Source organism: Chenopodium quinoa, unplaced genomic scaffold (assembly GCF_001683475.1).
Source record: "Chenopodium quinoa cultivar QQ74 unplaced genomic scaffold, ASM168347v1, whole genome shotgun sequence".
Classification (NCBI taxonomy): domain Eukaryota; kingdom Viridiplantae; phylum Streptophyta; class Magnoliopsida; order Caryophyllales; family Amaranthaceae; genus Chenopodium; species Chenopodium quinoa.
In genome coordinates, this window is record NW_018742400.1 from 615,219 (window position 1) to 629,792 (window position 14,574).

Below are 14,574 nucleotides of genomic sequence, written 5' to 3' on the forward strand. Positions count from 1 at the left end.
TTTGAATTTTAATTGCGTTAGTCCCCTTTATGTTCTTAGTGGTGGTACCCTTTAATTTTTCTTGTTAGTGGTAACCTTGAATTTTAATTTTGAAATATGTTAACCAATTGTTTCATTTATTTTGTTAGTAACCTTTATGTTCTTAGTGGTGGTCCCTTTAATTTTAAAGTGGTTCCCCTAAATTGATTTATGGGAACTTGGTTAGTGACACTCTTTAATTGGAGGATTGATTAAATGGTTCCCTTTGCTAAAATTAAATTGTTAATTGTAAATGTTAACACTTGTAATGTTAATAGACGGGGCTTACCCTCACATATGTAATGTCAAAAGATTGCCCTTACAATTTGGGCTTACAAAAAATGGGCTCTTTTTCTAATAATTTGTATGACAGAAAATGGGGTTGTTAGGAATTTGGCCTTACAAAACATGGCCACGTAAAATTAGTCACCTAAGCATATTATTCTATCTCTGTGATGCATGAGAGGGTGGAGTCACCGGCGGCCGAGGTCGAGGTTATATAGGAACGTAGCCACCTTGTCTGGATGATGTGGCTGATAACGGAGATATAGGGCTCTACTATCCATAAGGTCCTGAAGGTACTGAGCCAGGGGAAATTGAGGATACGGAACATAGTATCCCTAACTAGGAGAGATTTGGGATCCTTGAAAGTTTTGACCACCACCACCAACAGCCGTAAAGTACCCTATAGAGCCGTCCCCGTCCCGCAATTAAATGCCACCAACACATTGAGGACTGAAAGGAACCATCTTATTCATCATCTGCATATATGTACCTGCATGTGTAACAACATATATTATAACCGAAACAAGAACATCTTTTAAGTACTTGATGGCCTAAAACAAAATTTCTAGAATAGAGTTTAAAAGGAACATGGCAGCAACTTAAAAGATATCACTGAGGGCCTTTGGAGTTTGGACATATATCTTCACATATACACATATATCTGCACATATACAGCCTACCAAAATACCAACATAGACACACCAATATGATGTAAGTATAATATAACAATTAAGGCTTCTCAAATTTAGAATATGCCTCATTAGTAATAAGGATTGAAGAATTGAAGGAATATTTACCCCATTTGAGGAAGGTTCAGTTTGTTTGGGCTTCTGAAAAAGTCATGTTCTTGTGTTGTGTGTTCTTGTGTTGTGTATTCTTGCCTTGTGTGTTCTCGTTGTCATTGCCTTATTTGGTTTCTCGAGACATGACTTGTACCTCGAATCAATGGTGCGATGAGCTGGCCTCTTTGGTAAGGGTGGGCCTTTCACATGAACATCTTGTTCTTCAACAACTACCATATTGTCATCATTGCCATCACCATGACCCTCACAGCTACCCTGTCTTTGAGTCGATGGGGTTGAGTCCTTTTCTTTCTCCAAACAAACTGATGATGGTGTTCCTACACCTTGACCACTCTTTTTCACAAGCATTGCTAACTTCTCCTCCACTTACAATTCAACTAACTACAGTGCTTGCATCACTACTACAGTAGTTTGAATGGAACCCGAAGCATTCGAACACAACGTACCAAACCTGACCATCATTTTGTCATACCTACAAACTTCCTCGGCTTTACTTGGGTCATGATAGCACACTTTCACCCTTGTGTGTTTCCGTATCACATGTTTCCTCCACATCCTAAGAATATAATAGTATGGTATCTCATAGTAATTATTAATCTGATAAACCCTAATGATGTGACGACAAATAATCCCATGAAACTCAAAGTGACGACAGTCACAAGTTACGTGCTTGGTTGAACTGTCAAATGAAAGCTTGTACTCTCTCTTTCTCTTGGACGAATTTTCTTTACGCGATCCTTTAGGCTTATACCATACTCTATCCTCCACAACGAACTCAGTTATTATGTCAGAAACCCGATTCCGATGGATCTCACTTACATAAATTACACGATTGCACTCTCGTTGCACCTCCTTAAATTTTGCATCCGTATAAATCTTCTGAAATACCAACTCAGCCGGGAAATCAGTGTAAGCTGCCTCACATACCTATCATTACTGTCATCTGCCCTTTTCTCACTTGTGCACCTAACTTCCAAGGCATCACAATACCTCTCCACAAACTAATGCAACAAAGTATGCATGCTCAAATACCCATCAAAAAACCTGTGAATACTCTCAACCCGTTGAGTTGTTTTCATACCGGCCCAAAATAAATGTTTCACAAAAGCAGGCACCCACATATTGCATTCTTCATAGAACCCTAAACAAATTTGAATAAAGAGCCACTGAATAGGGTTTACAGTTCACAAAGCTTATGAAATTTTCACAACGCTTAATTTTCACAGAGCTTATGCATCAAAAGTTACATGATCCAGAAAGAGTTCAAAAAAAACCCCAAAAAAAAGAAGATTATATCATGATTCCTAGATTCTGAAGAGTCATAGAGAATAACAATATCCACACAGCATCAAAGTCACAGACTAAGTTCAGATAGCACTGACTAGGATTTACCCTTGTTTACAGTCCTTATGAAATTTTCATAGAGCTTATAACATTTTCACAGAGCTTATGCACCAACATTTTCACTGATCTAGATTTGCCAACACATTCACAACAACAACATAACATTATAACAGCAACATAACAATATCCACCAGCATAACATTATAACAGCAACACAGAACAACTGTGATTCTATTTTTATAATGAGTAAAGAAGATACCTTGAAGCCATTCATCATCTTCTAGTTCATGCTTCTTTATTGCCTCAAGCCCATTAGCCTCAAACTCTTCACAAGCAAGACTGTCATCAATTGCACTCTCAAGATCAGTTTCAATTTTAGTGTAATTTTTAAGCTTCCCAAACTTCTTGGCAAATTTTTGGGTAATGTGCCAAATACACATCGATGAACGGTTCCTTGCGTAGTCACTTTCAATGCTTTCCTCATCGCCGGATCTTGATCCATTAGGATCCCAATAGGCTGTTTTTCACCCATACACCTCAACCAATTGGAGAAGACCCATTCAAATGTTTCCGCGGTCTCTCGAGAAACTAGTGCACATCCGAAGTAGACGATTTAACCGTGATGGTTAACCCCCGCAAAATTACAAAATGGGAGCTTATACTCATTTGTCAAGTAAGTTGAATAAAAACATACAACATCCCCAAACTCCTCGTACGCAACCCAGCTCCTAGCATCGACCCACAATACATCTTGGAGACTACCCAAATCATCCACTCGATGGGTATGGAAAAAAGTGGGTTATCATCCACCATCCTTTTGAAGTAAGCAAACATTCCCTTTGCATCACCTTCCTCAAATATGATTTTACCTTGCTTTGCAACCTCATCATGCAAATCCTTTTGAGTAAATTGCATCTCCTCTCGGCCATTCCTTTGACGGGCCATACAATTGAATATCTTTGCAACTAGAACACCCGCCATGCGGTCATTGAATACTTGTTTAAGAATGTGCGGGTTGTCCGTCAAGAACTTCTTCCTAAACTTAGTGGTGTTCTTGGACTTCCCTGGTGTTGGTGAATGACCTTTATGTTCTAGAATGGCTTTATCAGCTACCCAATCACCACCTTCATTCAACTTTACATATAATTTCACCAGGCATTGCACTTTTTTGCTCTTTCGTTTAAGACAAACTTCGTCATATATTTGTGAATCCGAAACAAATGTGGGGGCATCAGTTTTCTTGCCCCTCCTACTAGGCATACCGTAACATTCACATGTCCATGTCACACTCCGCTTGTCCTTAGCATTAGAACCTTTCCCTATTGTTGCTCCACTTGGACGGACTACACCAAAACCTTGTTGTTTTCCATAGTCCCTAAAATATGAGTCTATTTTTTTCCAACTATCAAAGATCATTCCTGGTTCAGGTGGAGGAAGGGAAACCTCTACATTTGCAAACTCTTCGATTTCGAAGCTTATAGCCACACGACTCTTTCCTTTGGTTGGAGTCTTGTATGACTCTTCACCAACAGTCACCTTTCCAACATTATTCAAAGCATATCAAAATTCAAACAAACAATAACTAATCTCAGGGCACATTTGATATCATATTCTCATTATTTACAAAAAACAACAACAACAAAAACAACAACACCAATAACAACAACATCAACTGAGCCACTGAATCTAAACTAAACAATAAACCAAAACAAGCACCATATGATCTCATATTCTCATTATTTCAAATAAAACACATTTAAACTAAACAAGCACAATTCATCAATTTAATCAATTTAATATGAAATGTTATTATTTTGAGATTAATTAATCAAAACCCTAATTAAAACAAACAACGATTTCGACTGAATTCAAAAGGTTAGTTGTGACATTACCTCCTTCAACAAAGCTTGAAGAGCTAACGAACATCCGCCTTCGTCATCTTCTACTTCTTCAATGGCGGTAGCGTATAATGGGTCTTCAATGGCGCTTTCGTGCACTGTTTTTTCAATGGCGATAACGTTCAATGGATCTTCTATGGCGGCTGTGTCACCATCCAACACAACCCCGATAGCACGATCGCCACCCGAAACCGTCTGTAAAGAGTGAGTCCTCCATCACCAACATCTTCCTCGCCATTTCTGCCTCGAGGTTTTCACCCTCACCAGATGATTTTTACATGAAAATGGCGAGGGTGAGGTTGAAGAGAAACAGGAGTAAAATGTTAAAGGAGTAAAAAGTGAAAGGAGTAAAAAGTAAAAGAGATCAAAAGTACAAAGGGCAAAGTTGTCTTGTACACTTGTATTATACGCTTGTGCAATATCTTGTATTTCCCTTTTTATTTGATAAAGTGGTTTAGTAATACCTGACTTGTGGGACCCAACCGTTTCATTTTACACCCAGTTATGTTCGTTATGTATGGCTATATGCATACCGAAACTTCATTACTACTTCCTCGACTTTTATTACAATTTTACCATGAGATAAACAACACTCGTTTATCACGGTTATTAACTTGGATTTTCTCTTAAAGAAGAGAAGAAAATAGAATAGGAAAAATACACTTTAATAATCCCAATTATGGACGATTTACCTACAATAATCCCAACTATCGATTATTCTACAATAATCCTAACTATTAGGTCAGTTTTCTTCCAGCAGTCCCAAACCAGTCAACAACCTATTATTGTAGGTTGTTTGACACGTGTCAGCGTGTGAGTGGTTAAAAAAATATAAAACAAAAAAAAAATTCTGACAGCCACCATTCCAGCCCTAACTACCACCTCCACCTCCTACCACAACCTATAAACACCACCTTCTCCAGCCACCAAAACCGAAAATGTCTCCCACGACCAGCCGCACCCCTGAAACTGGCCAAAACACCTAACCCTTTCTCGTGAAACCACTAGCAGCTAAAATCCCACCAAAATAACCGACAAAAATGCTTGAGAAAGTCCCCTAAATTCGTCTGAAATAGAATCCTTTTCTTGGAAACCGTCATCAACCCTTTGCCGAACCTACTAGCTGGAGAAGGTGGTGTTTTAGGGTTTAAGGCAAGAGTTGGAGTTGGCCTTTGGGGCTGGAGAAGGTGGCTATTGAGGTTGGTTTTGGAGGCGGAGGATAGCACGGTGGTTTTAGAAGCGGTGGATTTGGTTGCGATTGGTGAGTGGGTTTCTGCGGCTGTAGTTGAGAAAAGCTGGCGACGAACTAGCAGCGAGCAAGCTGTGAGGAGGGGTCGTGGTTGTGTAGGCGTCGCTGGCCGTACGGTTTGATCAGAGTAATTGGCGTCGCTGGCTGTGCGGGAGGAGCAATTGGGGTTGGGGTGGATCGTGGCTAGTGCTCTTGAGGATTTTGAAGGCCTACAAACTATTTTCCTATGGTCTGCAGGTTCACCGGCCATTTTCTGGTCGTCTGAAGGTTGGCCGGGCATATTCCTAATTGGCTAAGGGTTGGTGGCAGTTTCCGGTGGGCTAGGGGTGGCTGTTGGGTTCGTATTATCAAGCAACCCACTAAAATAAGGGCACCATTCTATGATCAAAGGATACACTAAATCAAGCAAAACACCGTAATTGGAGCAAGTATGGAAAATGAGATCAGAATATCAATCATGAAAATACTTGCCAAGAATACACCTCCTGAACCGGGTAATAGAATAAAATCAAGAGGATCTCCTACGTTTGAATATATTTGATATCTTTGTAACCCTAGTCGATCCTTGGTATAAAAAGTATAGCTAGACAATATAATACTCATGTACACACACTCATACATCAATATGAAATTGATTATTCTACCTATTCTCTCGGAACAGTGTCGTTACTGAACAAGGACGCTTATCCTTTCTCAGTATTGTATCTCTAAAATTATTCTCTTTTAATATAATAGTTTACTTAATGCTTTATTATCGTTCTTGGTTATCGTATTTTGATATTTGTGGCTTGATTATTATTACCCCCAAATCCCTAAGCTAATTCCTAAATGACATTACTAAGATTTGCCTAAATAATTTGGCACCCATCGTGGGGCTGATAATCAATTAACCTGCCAAACCCATAAAAACCAAGACAATCACCATGAATTGACAACCAGTACCCTTCACCATAGTCGAAATCATTGAAGGAATGAACGCATTCCGTCAAACCCTAGACTAGCAAAAAAGCCATGTCGAAACAATGTTAGCCCAAAAAGTCCAAATTGAAGCCAAGCTTACCAACCTAACCAGAAAAATGAAGCCCTACGTAGCCAAATAGAGTTAGTTGCATCAAAAACACCCGAAAGAGCACTGAAAGCATAGCCATGCAGCTTGATATGTCTTGAACTTTTCGTACCCCTAATAATGGGGAAAAAGGTTCTAACAATAGGAAAGACACCCTGGATTTAGATTTCGTTGATGCAGGAACCTTCAAGAAAATTATGCAGGAAGGAACTGAGGAGGGAAAGATAGAGAAGGTAGTCAATCAGGAGTACCTCAAGGCGTTTGAAGCCAAGATTGCAAAGATCCCTGGAGTGCCAAAGCCCATGGAGGAAGAGGTAGTAGACAACTACATAGAGTCACCCTTCTCAGAAGAGATCGCCAAGGTTGGAGTGCTAAAGAGGTTCAACACACCGAATATGGCCATGTATGATGGAACAACAGACCTAGATGAGCACATGTCCCTCTACCAACAAAAGATGATGAACAGCTCAATCCCCAAAGACATTAGATATGCTATCATGTGCAAAGGCTTTGGAGCCTGTAGGGAATAATTTCAAGTCTTCAAATCCCACTAGCTTGAACCCCACTGTGATCATACACTAAAGTACGGTGGCGTCCAAAAGGGAAGAAGATAGAGCAAAAGAGTCGCCAACAAGTTTTTTAGGAACTTGTAAACCGTTCACGAGGTGAAGGTTACACCCCTTAACGATCCAAGAGATCGTCAACTCCATAAGGTCTAGAACCAAATAAGGGTTCGGGATGAAGGTACAAATCCAACCTAAAAGAGATTGAACCTGCCCTAATAATAGGCCTCTACTTTCTTCTGATCGTATTCATGTGCGCTTCCTGATTAACATGCAATCAATAGGTTTAACCCTAAACCTGTTTATCTATGTTGGTTGAATATAATGCACAAATAAATCTATTATTGGAGATCACTTGGAATTATAATCAAATTAACCCTAACAAGATTATTAATTATCTTATTAAGCGTGATTACAAGTACCAAAATTCCCTTTAAACATGCAATAAAGGTGTGATCAAGCAATATATAATATCAAGCAACATAATAAATAATCAATATCATGAATAATAGTTATAATAATCATAATATCATCATAAATCATAACAATTATAATCATAATCATATTCATGTTAATATTAAAGCATAATAGCAAGATCCTAGGCATGATACTAACAAGATTAATAACAAATCCTAGCATGTTACTAAGCAATAAAAATCAAATCTTTAACCCTAACATGATACTAATAATCATAAATATTAGGAAGAACATAGGAAGCATCTTAACAATCATATTAAATATTAATATTACCCTAGACATGATATTAGGAAGATCAAAACGCCCTAACATAACATTAGGAATCATAATAACAACCTAAACATGATTTCTACATAATAAAATCAGTAAAAACCATTAAAGTAATTACTTTGATGCCTCGTACCTCTTCCTAATAACAAAATACACACGTTAGTAACTTCAAGGAAAATAATAAACAAAACAATTAAATTAAATAATGGAAAGAGAGATTTGGGACCAAACCCTCAGAAATTAAAACCTTTCACGTCTAGGGCGAAGGCAACTTCGAATGCGAAATTTTGTATGTAAAAAGCAAAGTAAGAATTTAGAGAGAATTAAGAGAGATGAGAGAATTAGAAAACTGATTGTCGGTGAATAATCGTGAGAATTGGTGAATTAATGAATCTTGATGAATGAAAATGGAGTTTTTAATACGATATTTATAGAGAAAATCAGCCAAAAAGATAAATTAAACAAAACAGAGTCTGACACACAGAAAACAAAGCAGGCGCCAACCTTGGCTAACTGCGCCAGGCACCAACACTAACGCCAGGCGCCAATGGCTAGCGCCAGGCGCCAGGCCTGGCTCCTGGCGCCAAGGCCTGGGGACAGACGCCAAGCTTAAATTTAACGCGTTTTCGAAAATCAGATAAGTTTACCGTACTGGAGGATAAAATCATATAATTTCCTCGAAAATAATATTTGATTTTGATTAAAACTCTGAAAAGTCAAAAGGCAATTTATCAATGCTAATTGAATTAGGAATGACAAGAACCTTCTAGAAGATTCTAGAAGACCAAAACCATTCCTAATTACATTAATAATGATAAATCATATTAGGCCTTCCCCTAGATCATTGGGCCGTATTTAAATCTCAAACCAGGCCTAGTTTAGTAAATTGGCCATAACTTCCTCAATATTCATCGGAAATGGGCTTATAATATATCGTTGGAAAGGTCTTTGCAAGCCCCATCCAACTACAATACTATTGGACCCATATCATGGACCAACCAAACTGGATTGGTTGTTTTCTTAAAAATAAGTTTTCAAAAACGGAGAGAAGAGAAAAGAAAATAAAACTTTCCACAACACTAGACTTTCCACACTTTCGCTTCATTCGATTAACGCGAAAGGTACTCATCACTAGGTTTGGTTTTGGGGAGACACAAATGGGTGTCTACAGAAGCCCCCACTTTGACTGAGTTTGGAGAAACGCGAGTTTCGAAAACAAAAGTCAAAGTATCGATAGGGACGGAGAATGAATCAGAACGTTCTGCGATCCTAAATCATTCTTGCAACGATGATACCTGCAAACTAACGTTATTTAAACAGATAAAAGAGTTAAGAAACGCGTATCTTGCACCGTCGAGCACTCGTCTCTTAAAGTAACCGATTAGCTGTTGTATCCTTGTTTTGATGACCTCCTGCAAGCTAGAGAATGCCATCCCACTTGAAAACTTCTACGCATGTAACTGCTTCCAATTTGGAAGATTGCTTCGCCTGAAACGATCCTCCTCCGCAATGATAATATTCTGCGTCCAAGGGAATACTATCGAAGATTGCTTCTCTTGAAACAATCCTCATCCGCATTGATAATATTCCACATCCAAGGGAATACTATCGAAGATTATTTCTCTTGAAATAATCCTCATCCGCATTATGACCATCTTCCATGCCTGAGGGAATATGATCGAAGACAACTTCGCCCGAAATCACCTCCAGTTGTTTGTGACAACTCTCCGCAAGCTAGGGAATGTTGTCGAAGATATCTTCTCTTGAAGTCATCCTCATTTGATGCGATAATTTTCAAAAGAAAATTACCGAAGATCCACGCCTGTCGATCTTTAAAAGTTCGCCTGAACTTTGCTCCCGCTATGCCTGCACGTCAGCGCTTCTATTTCTTTGAACCTATACGTCGGTGCCTTTTTGCTAATGAGCCAATGCTTAGGCGCTTTAAGCTAAGTGAGACGATCTCTTATCAGGTCGATCACTTTATGTAATCAAGCCGATTACTAAATCATGTCAAATTGCTTAGAGGGGCTAACTGGCGTACCGAGGAACCCAAAAATATGTTGCAGAAGGCTAGCACAACCTCATCAAGTGGCTGGGTGCTTTGGCGCCGCTAAAAAACCATCAGCGCCACCTTATTAGTATTAGCCCCAGGCGCTGATATTGGCGCCAGGCGCCAAGCCTAATTTGTGACGCCAATGCATAGATCTTGGCGCCAGCACGGGGACATCCTTAAATACCCCTTTCTCCTTCATTTTGCTGCTGCTCGTCGCGATTTTGCTCAAAAGAAAGTCCGAAAACTTCAATTGCTTGGCGCTTGCTCGTTTCTCAACAGAATTCGCTCAAATTTGTTGCAAATCAAAGCTCTTTTCATCTATTTTCCTGATCTATGTAAGTTTTCTTCAAACTCACATCATTTTTCATGAATTTTTGGCATGTTTATTCACGAATTTCATGAAAATTCGAAACTTATAATGCTCAATTTGCTTTGTTTATCGAGTTTTATGCCATAAAATTTCTTGATTATGTTTATATATTGCCTTGGGAGTAAATTGAGACTTGTTTGACTCAATTTGGTTAAGAAATGAGCAATTTTCCATTGTTGGACCTCTTAAGGTCGTGAAGAACAATGTGACTCGTTCTTGATTGATTGCTTGAAAAAATGTCGTTATGCTCAATTTGAATTTGTGCTCTGTTTTAGTACTACGTACTCTATTTTTGCGAACATAGTATCATGCGGCTAGGCAAACCTTAGATACAATAGAACCTTAATTCATGATAATTTTGCACAATGTAGCATGGCTAGACAGCGAGGCTCGGGTTCACGGTCCCGAAACACTAGACGGGAGCATGAGCCCGTAGAAGATGAAATCACGCCTTCCACTTCGCTTGGTCGACTTCTAGAGTTGGATGAGCGGATCCTATTCTTCGCCCCTGTCCAGCACATTTCAAAGAGGGTGAGACAGGGTATCGTGCCCGGGAGGACACGACATCACGGCTCTGGCTGTGATGGTTTGGGCGATTTGTACAGGATGTACATTGCTAGGGATCTTGAGACGAGACTCCTATAGGAGTCTTGCGGGCTAGCTACTCTGTTTGAGACCTCTGAGGCTATGGTAACCTCGAGCGGGGGTCATCACGTAGTGCGCGCTTTGGTGGAGTTCTTCTGGGACAATACTACCACCTTCCATTTCCCCTGGGGCGAGATGATGGTCACCCCTACGGACTTCAGTCTCATCACAGGACTGGAGTTCACCTCTGTGCCACTACCGTTTGACAGCGGAATCGACGTCTTTTCTTCGGAAGTCGAGGAGCTGTTGGGGCCGATAGCTATTCGGGCCGGAGCTGAGGTCGAGACGACTCAGTTTAGTGCTAGAGGAATTCGCCGCTTGACGCTTGCAGCGACTCTTGATGACGATGCGACCACCCGAGAGCAGCGGGTGCACATCTTTGTGCTGATGTTGTTGTCAGGGACATTCTCCCCTGACAAGGGTAGTAGGGCATTATGACTAGGCCAGCTTGGCCTATGCTGACTTTTTTCCTGCGCTGAGGGACTCGTGTCGACACAGGTCCTTTGGGACGAAAGTTGCTTTGTTTGCCTTTTGGAAGGTCGTAGAGGTAAACATTATTCAATATAAAGTTTAGCTCTGCATATTAGTTTAGCATTTACTCACACTTTTAAACCCCTGAAGATCTGGTTCTACGAGTACTTTCCTTCTGCTGTGCCGGTGAGACCATCGCCACGGGGATTTCCAGTGAGCGCCTCTTGGGGCGGCCATCATGTGGATATGTCTACTACACATGTCCGGAACTGGATCATCTCGGTACGACTTTTATCGTTTATCTTGCTTTTCCGCGGTGCTTTAGATATATTATTGCCTGATTGATGCTTTTTATAGGGGCCTGAGGTGGTATACCGGCCGTGGGGCGATTGGACAGTCCTTGGGTTAGCCGCCCAGTATTCTGTTGAGCGTCGCTATGTCTTGGGGACTTATGGTGCGGTCGCAAACTTAGGAGAGAAGGTTTGTAGACAACATTCTTCTGATGTCTTCGTCGTTCCTACTACTCCACCACGTCATATGTTCGACGAGGCGTGGTTGTCGAGCATGTCTGAGGGATCTGGTACCCCTTGGCGGTCCCATGTAATCCTCGGGCGGTGCTATGCTGAGGAGCTACTACCTCTGTTAGCTCCAGCCCCGTACCAGCTAAGGATGTGAGGGTAAGATTTTCAATTCTTTACTTTCCACGAAGTATCCCCCAAGTAATGTTTTATCGACCTTTTTGTCTTATCAGGACGGTGCTGCTGAGTTCGTGCCACCCCGTATGTCCATCCACTATCACGGGATGTACGGGCCGATTGAGGAGATGATTTCTCCAGCTCCCGAGGGTGAGCGCTTCGTAGAGCGGTCAATTCCTCGTCACCAGACTCAAGTAAGCCTAGTTATTCTCAAATTTTGTTTTTATCCATATATCATGCATGTTTACTGACTTATTTCTCTGACAGTTTTCACGCGAGGTGGTTTCGGCGATGGCACGATGTATAGATGCCTTCCGGAGCCAGCTCGTCCGGATGAGGAACGCGACCACTTGCCGTCGGGATGACGTCACCCGAGAGGTAGTCTTTCTTTATATATTTCCTTGCATTACTATTTAATTTTGCCCTGTTTCTGATTTAATTCTTTTTGCAGGGCCAACCTATCACTTCTCACACCCGCGCGAGACCTGAGGGGTGGAGGGATCTGGCAAGGTCCAGCTCGAGACGTCGTCGTACTTCGTCAGGGGGTAGAGTGTGTCGCTCCGAGGCTGCCTGTGCTGACGTTGCTGAGGGCTCGGGATCTTCTTCTGAGGGTGCTCATGCTGCACCGGTAGGAGAGGCTACCTCTGCTTTCATTGGTGGTGGGATGTATGAGGTAGGATCGTCATCGCAGCAGCCTCCGCAGCCTCAGCCTCAGGTTGATCCTGGGTGGAGTGGTACTATATTGAGTCTTCCTCCTCCTACGGAGACTGGAGCTGGAACTGGAGCTGGTGGAGAGGTGACTCCTCGTACGGCGCAATTTTATGATATGATGGGCCTACGGCGAGGCACAACTTCTCGAGCGGTGTATAGCGTGCCTCGTATTCGAGCATCTTTTTTCTTAAGTAGTAAATTGCGTTCTCTTTGCCTTCTACTTCTTGTGCTAGCATAGCTCCCATTGTCTCTTTGGTAACCGTCAAATATAACCTAAGAGGTATTCCGGGGAGTGCTGGTGCTAATACGGGAGGATTTGCGAGATAGACTTTGATCTTTTCAAAGGCTTTTTGACACTCGTCATCCCATATTACAGGTACATTCTTCTTGAGTTTTTTGAAGATCGGTTCACATATCGTCGTCAGTTTTGATATGAACCTACTTATGTGTTGCAACCGGCCAATAAATCCTCGAATCTGTTTTCCAGTCTTAGGCGGTGGCATGGACATGATTGCTTTGATCTTGGTTGGGTCTACCTCTATTCCTCTAGAGCTTATGACGTAACCCAAGAGCTTGCATGAGGTGACTCCAAAAGCACACTTAGATGGATTCAACCTCATATTATATTTTCTTAGCCTTTCGAAAAATTTCCTTAAGGCTACTTGATGGCCTGGATGGTCTTTTGATTTTACAATCATATCGTCGACATATACCTCGACTTCTTTGTGCATCATGTCATGGAGTAAGGCAGTTGCTGCACGTTGGGAAGTAGCACCCGCGTTTTTCAACCAGAATGGCATTACCGTGTAGCAGTAAGTGCCCCATGGCGTTATAAAAGTTGTTTTCTCCATGTCTTCTTCTGCCATGAGAATCTGGTTGTAACCTGCGTACCCATCCATGAACGAGAGAAGCGCGTGATTTGTCGTGTTATCTACCAGAATATCGATGTGTGGCAAAGGGAAGTCGTCCTTTTGACTTGCCTTATTTAGATCTCGATAGTCGACACACATCCTTACCCTTCCGTCTTTCTTCAGAACTGGGACGACATTGGCGACCCATTCGGGGTATTTGGATACCTTAATGAAACCTGCAGTTATTTGTTTTTGAACTTCTTCTTTTATTTTAAGTGCTACGTCGGGTTTCATTCGACGTAACTTTTGTTTTACAGGTTTCATTCCTGGAATTAGTGGTATAGTGTGCTGAGCTATTTCTCTATTAATGCCTGGCTTATGTTCATATGACCAAGAAAATACATCGATAAATTCTTTAAGTAAGTTAATTAAATCGGTTCTTTCTTGTTTATTCAATGTTAATCCGATTTTAACTTCTCTTTTATGAGTTGAATCATTCGAGATGTCAACTGTTTCAGTTTCTTCAATTACCGGTGTTTTGTTTTTGAGTGTTTCCATTGCTTTAATAATTTCTTTGTCTTTTTCATCGTTAGCTAAGCAATGCTCGTCATCTTGGGTTAGGGAGGAACACAAGAAGTAAGGAGAATGAGAAATATTATTATACTCTGAGATCATTACATCAAAGAGTGATATGTCCTCAGGGACTGGATCACTAACTTTTCTAGGAGAAGAAATAAGAGGGGGAGGTGTTACTACTAAAGACTTAGAAAACTCTAGAGGGAAAGACTCCGACTTAGACTCTGAC

The 14,574-nt window shown here is 41.0% G+C and overlaps 1 protein-coding gene across 1 annotated transcript; it reads right to left on the minus strand.

The window, feature by feature from the left end:
- Nucleotides 1-1,487: 1,487 nt before the first annotated feature.
- Nucleotides 1,488-6,549, minus strand: LOC110704141 (protein FAR1-RELATED SEQUENCE 1-like). Its single transcript, XM_021881926.1, has 5 exons — nucleotides 6,489-6,549; nucleotides 4,343-4,446; nucleotides 3,167-3,986; nucleotides 2,710-2,967; nucleotides 1,488-2,020 (listed from the first exon to the last, which is right to left on the minus strand). Exons 1-5 carry the CDS (start codon nucleotides 6,547-6,549, stop codon nucleotides 1,488-1,490), a joined length of 1,776 nt encoding a protein of 591 aa, XP_021737618.1.
- Between the last annotated feature and the right edge of the window lie 8,025 nt (nucleotides 6,550-14,574).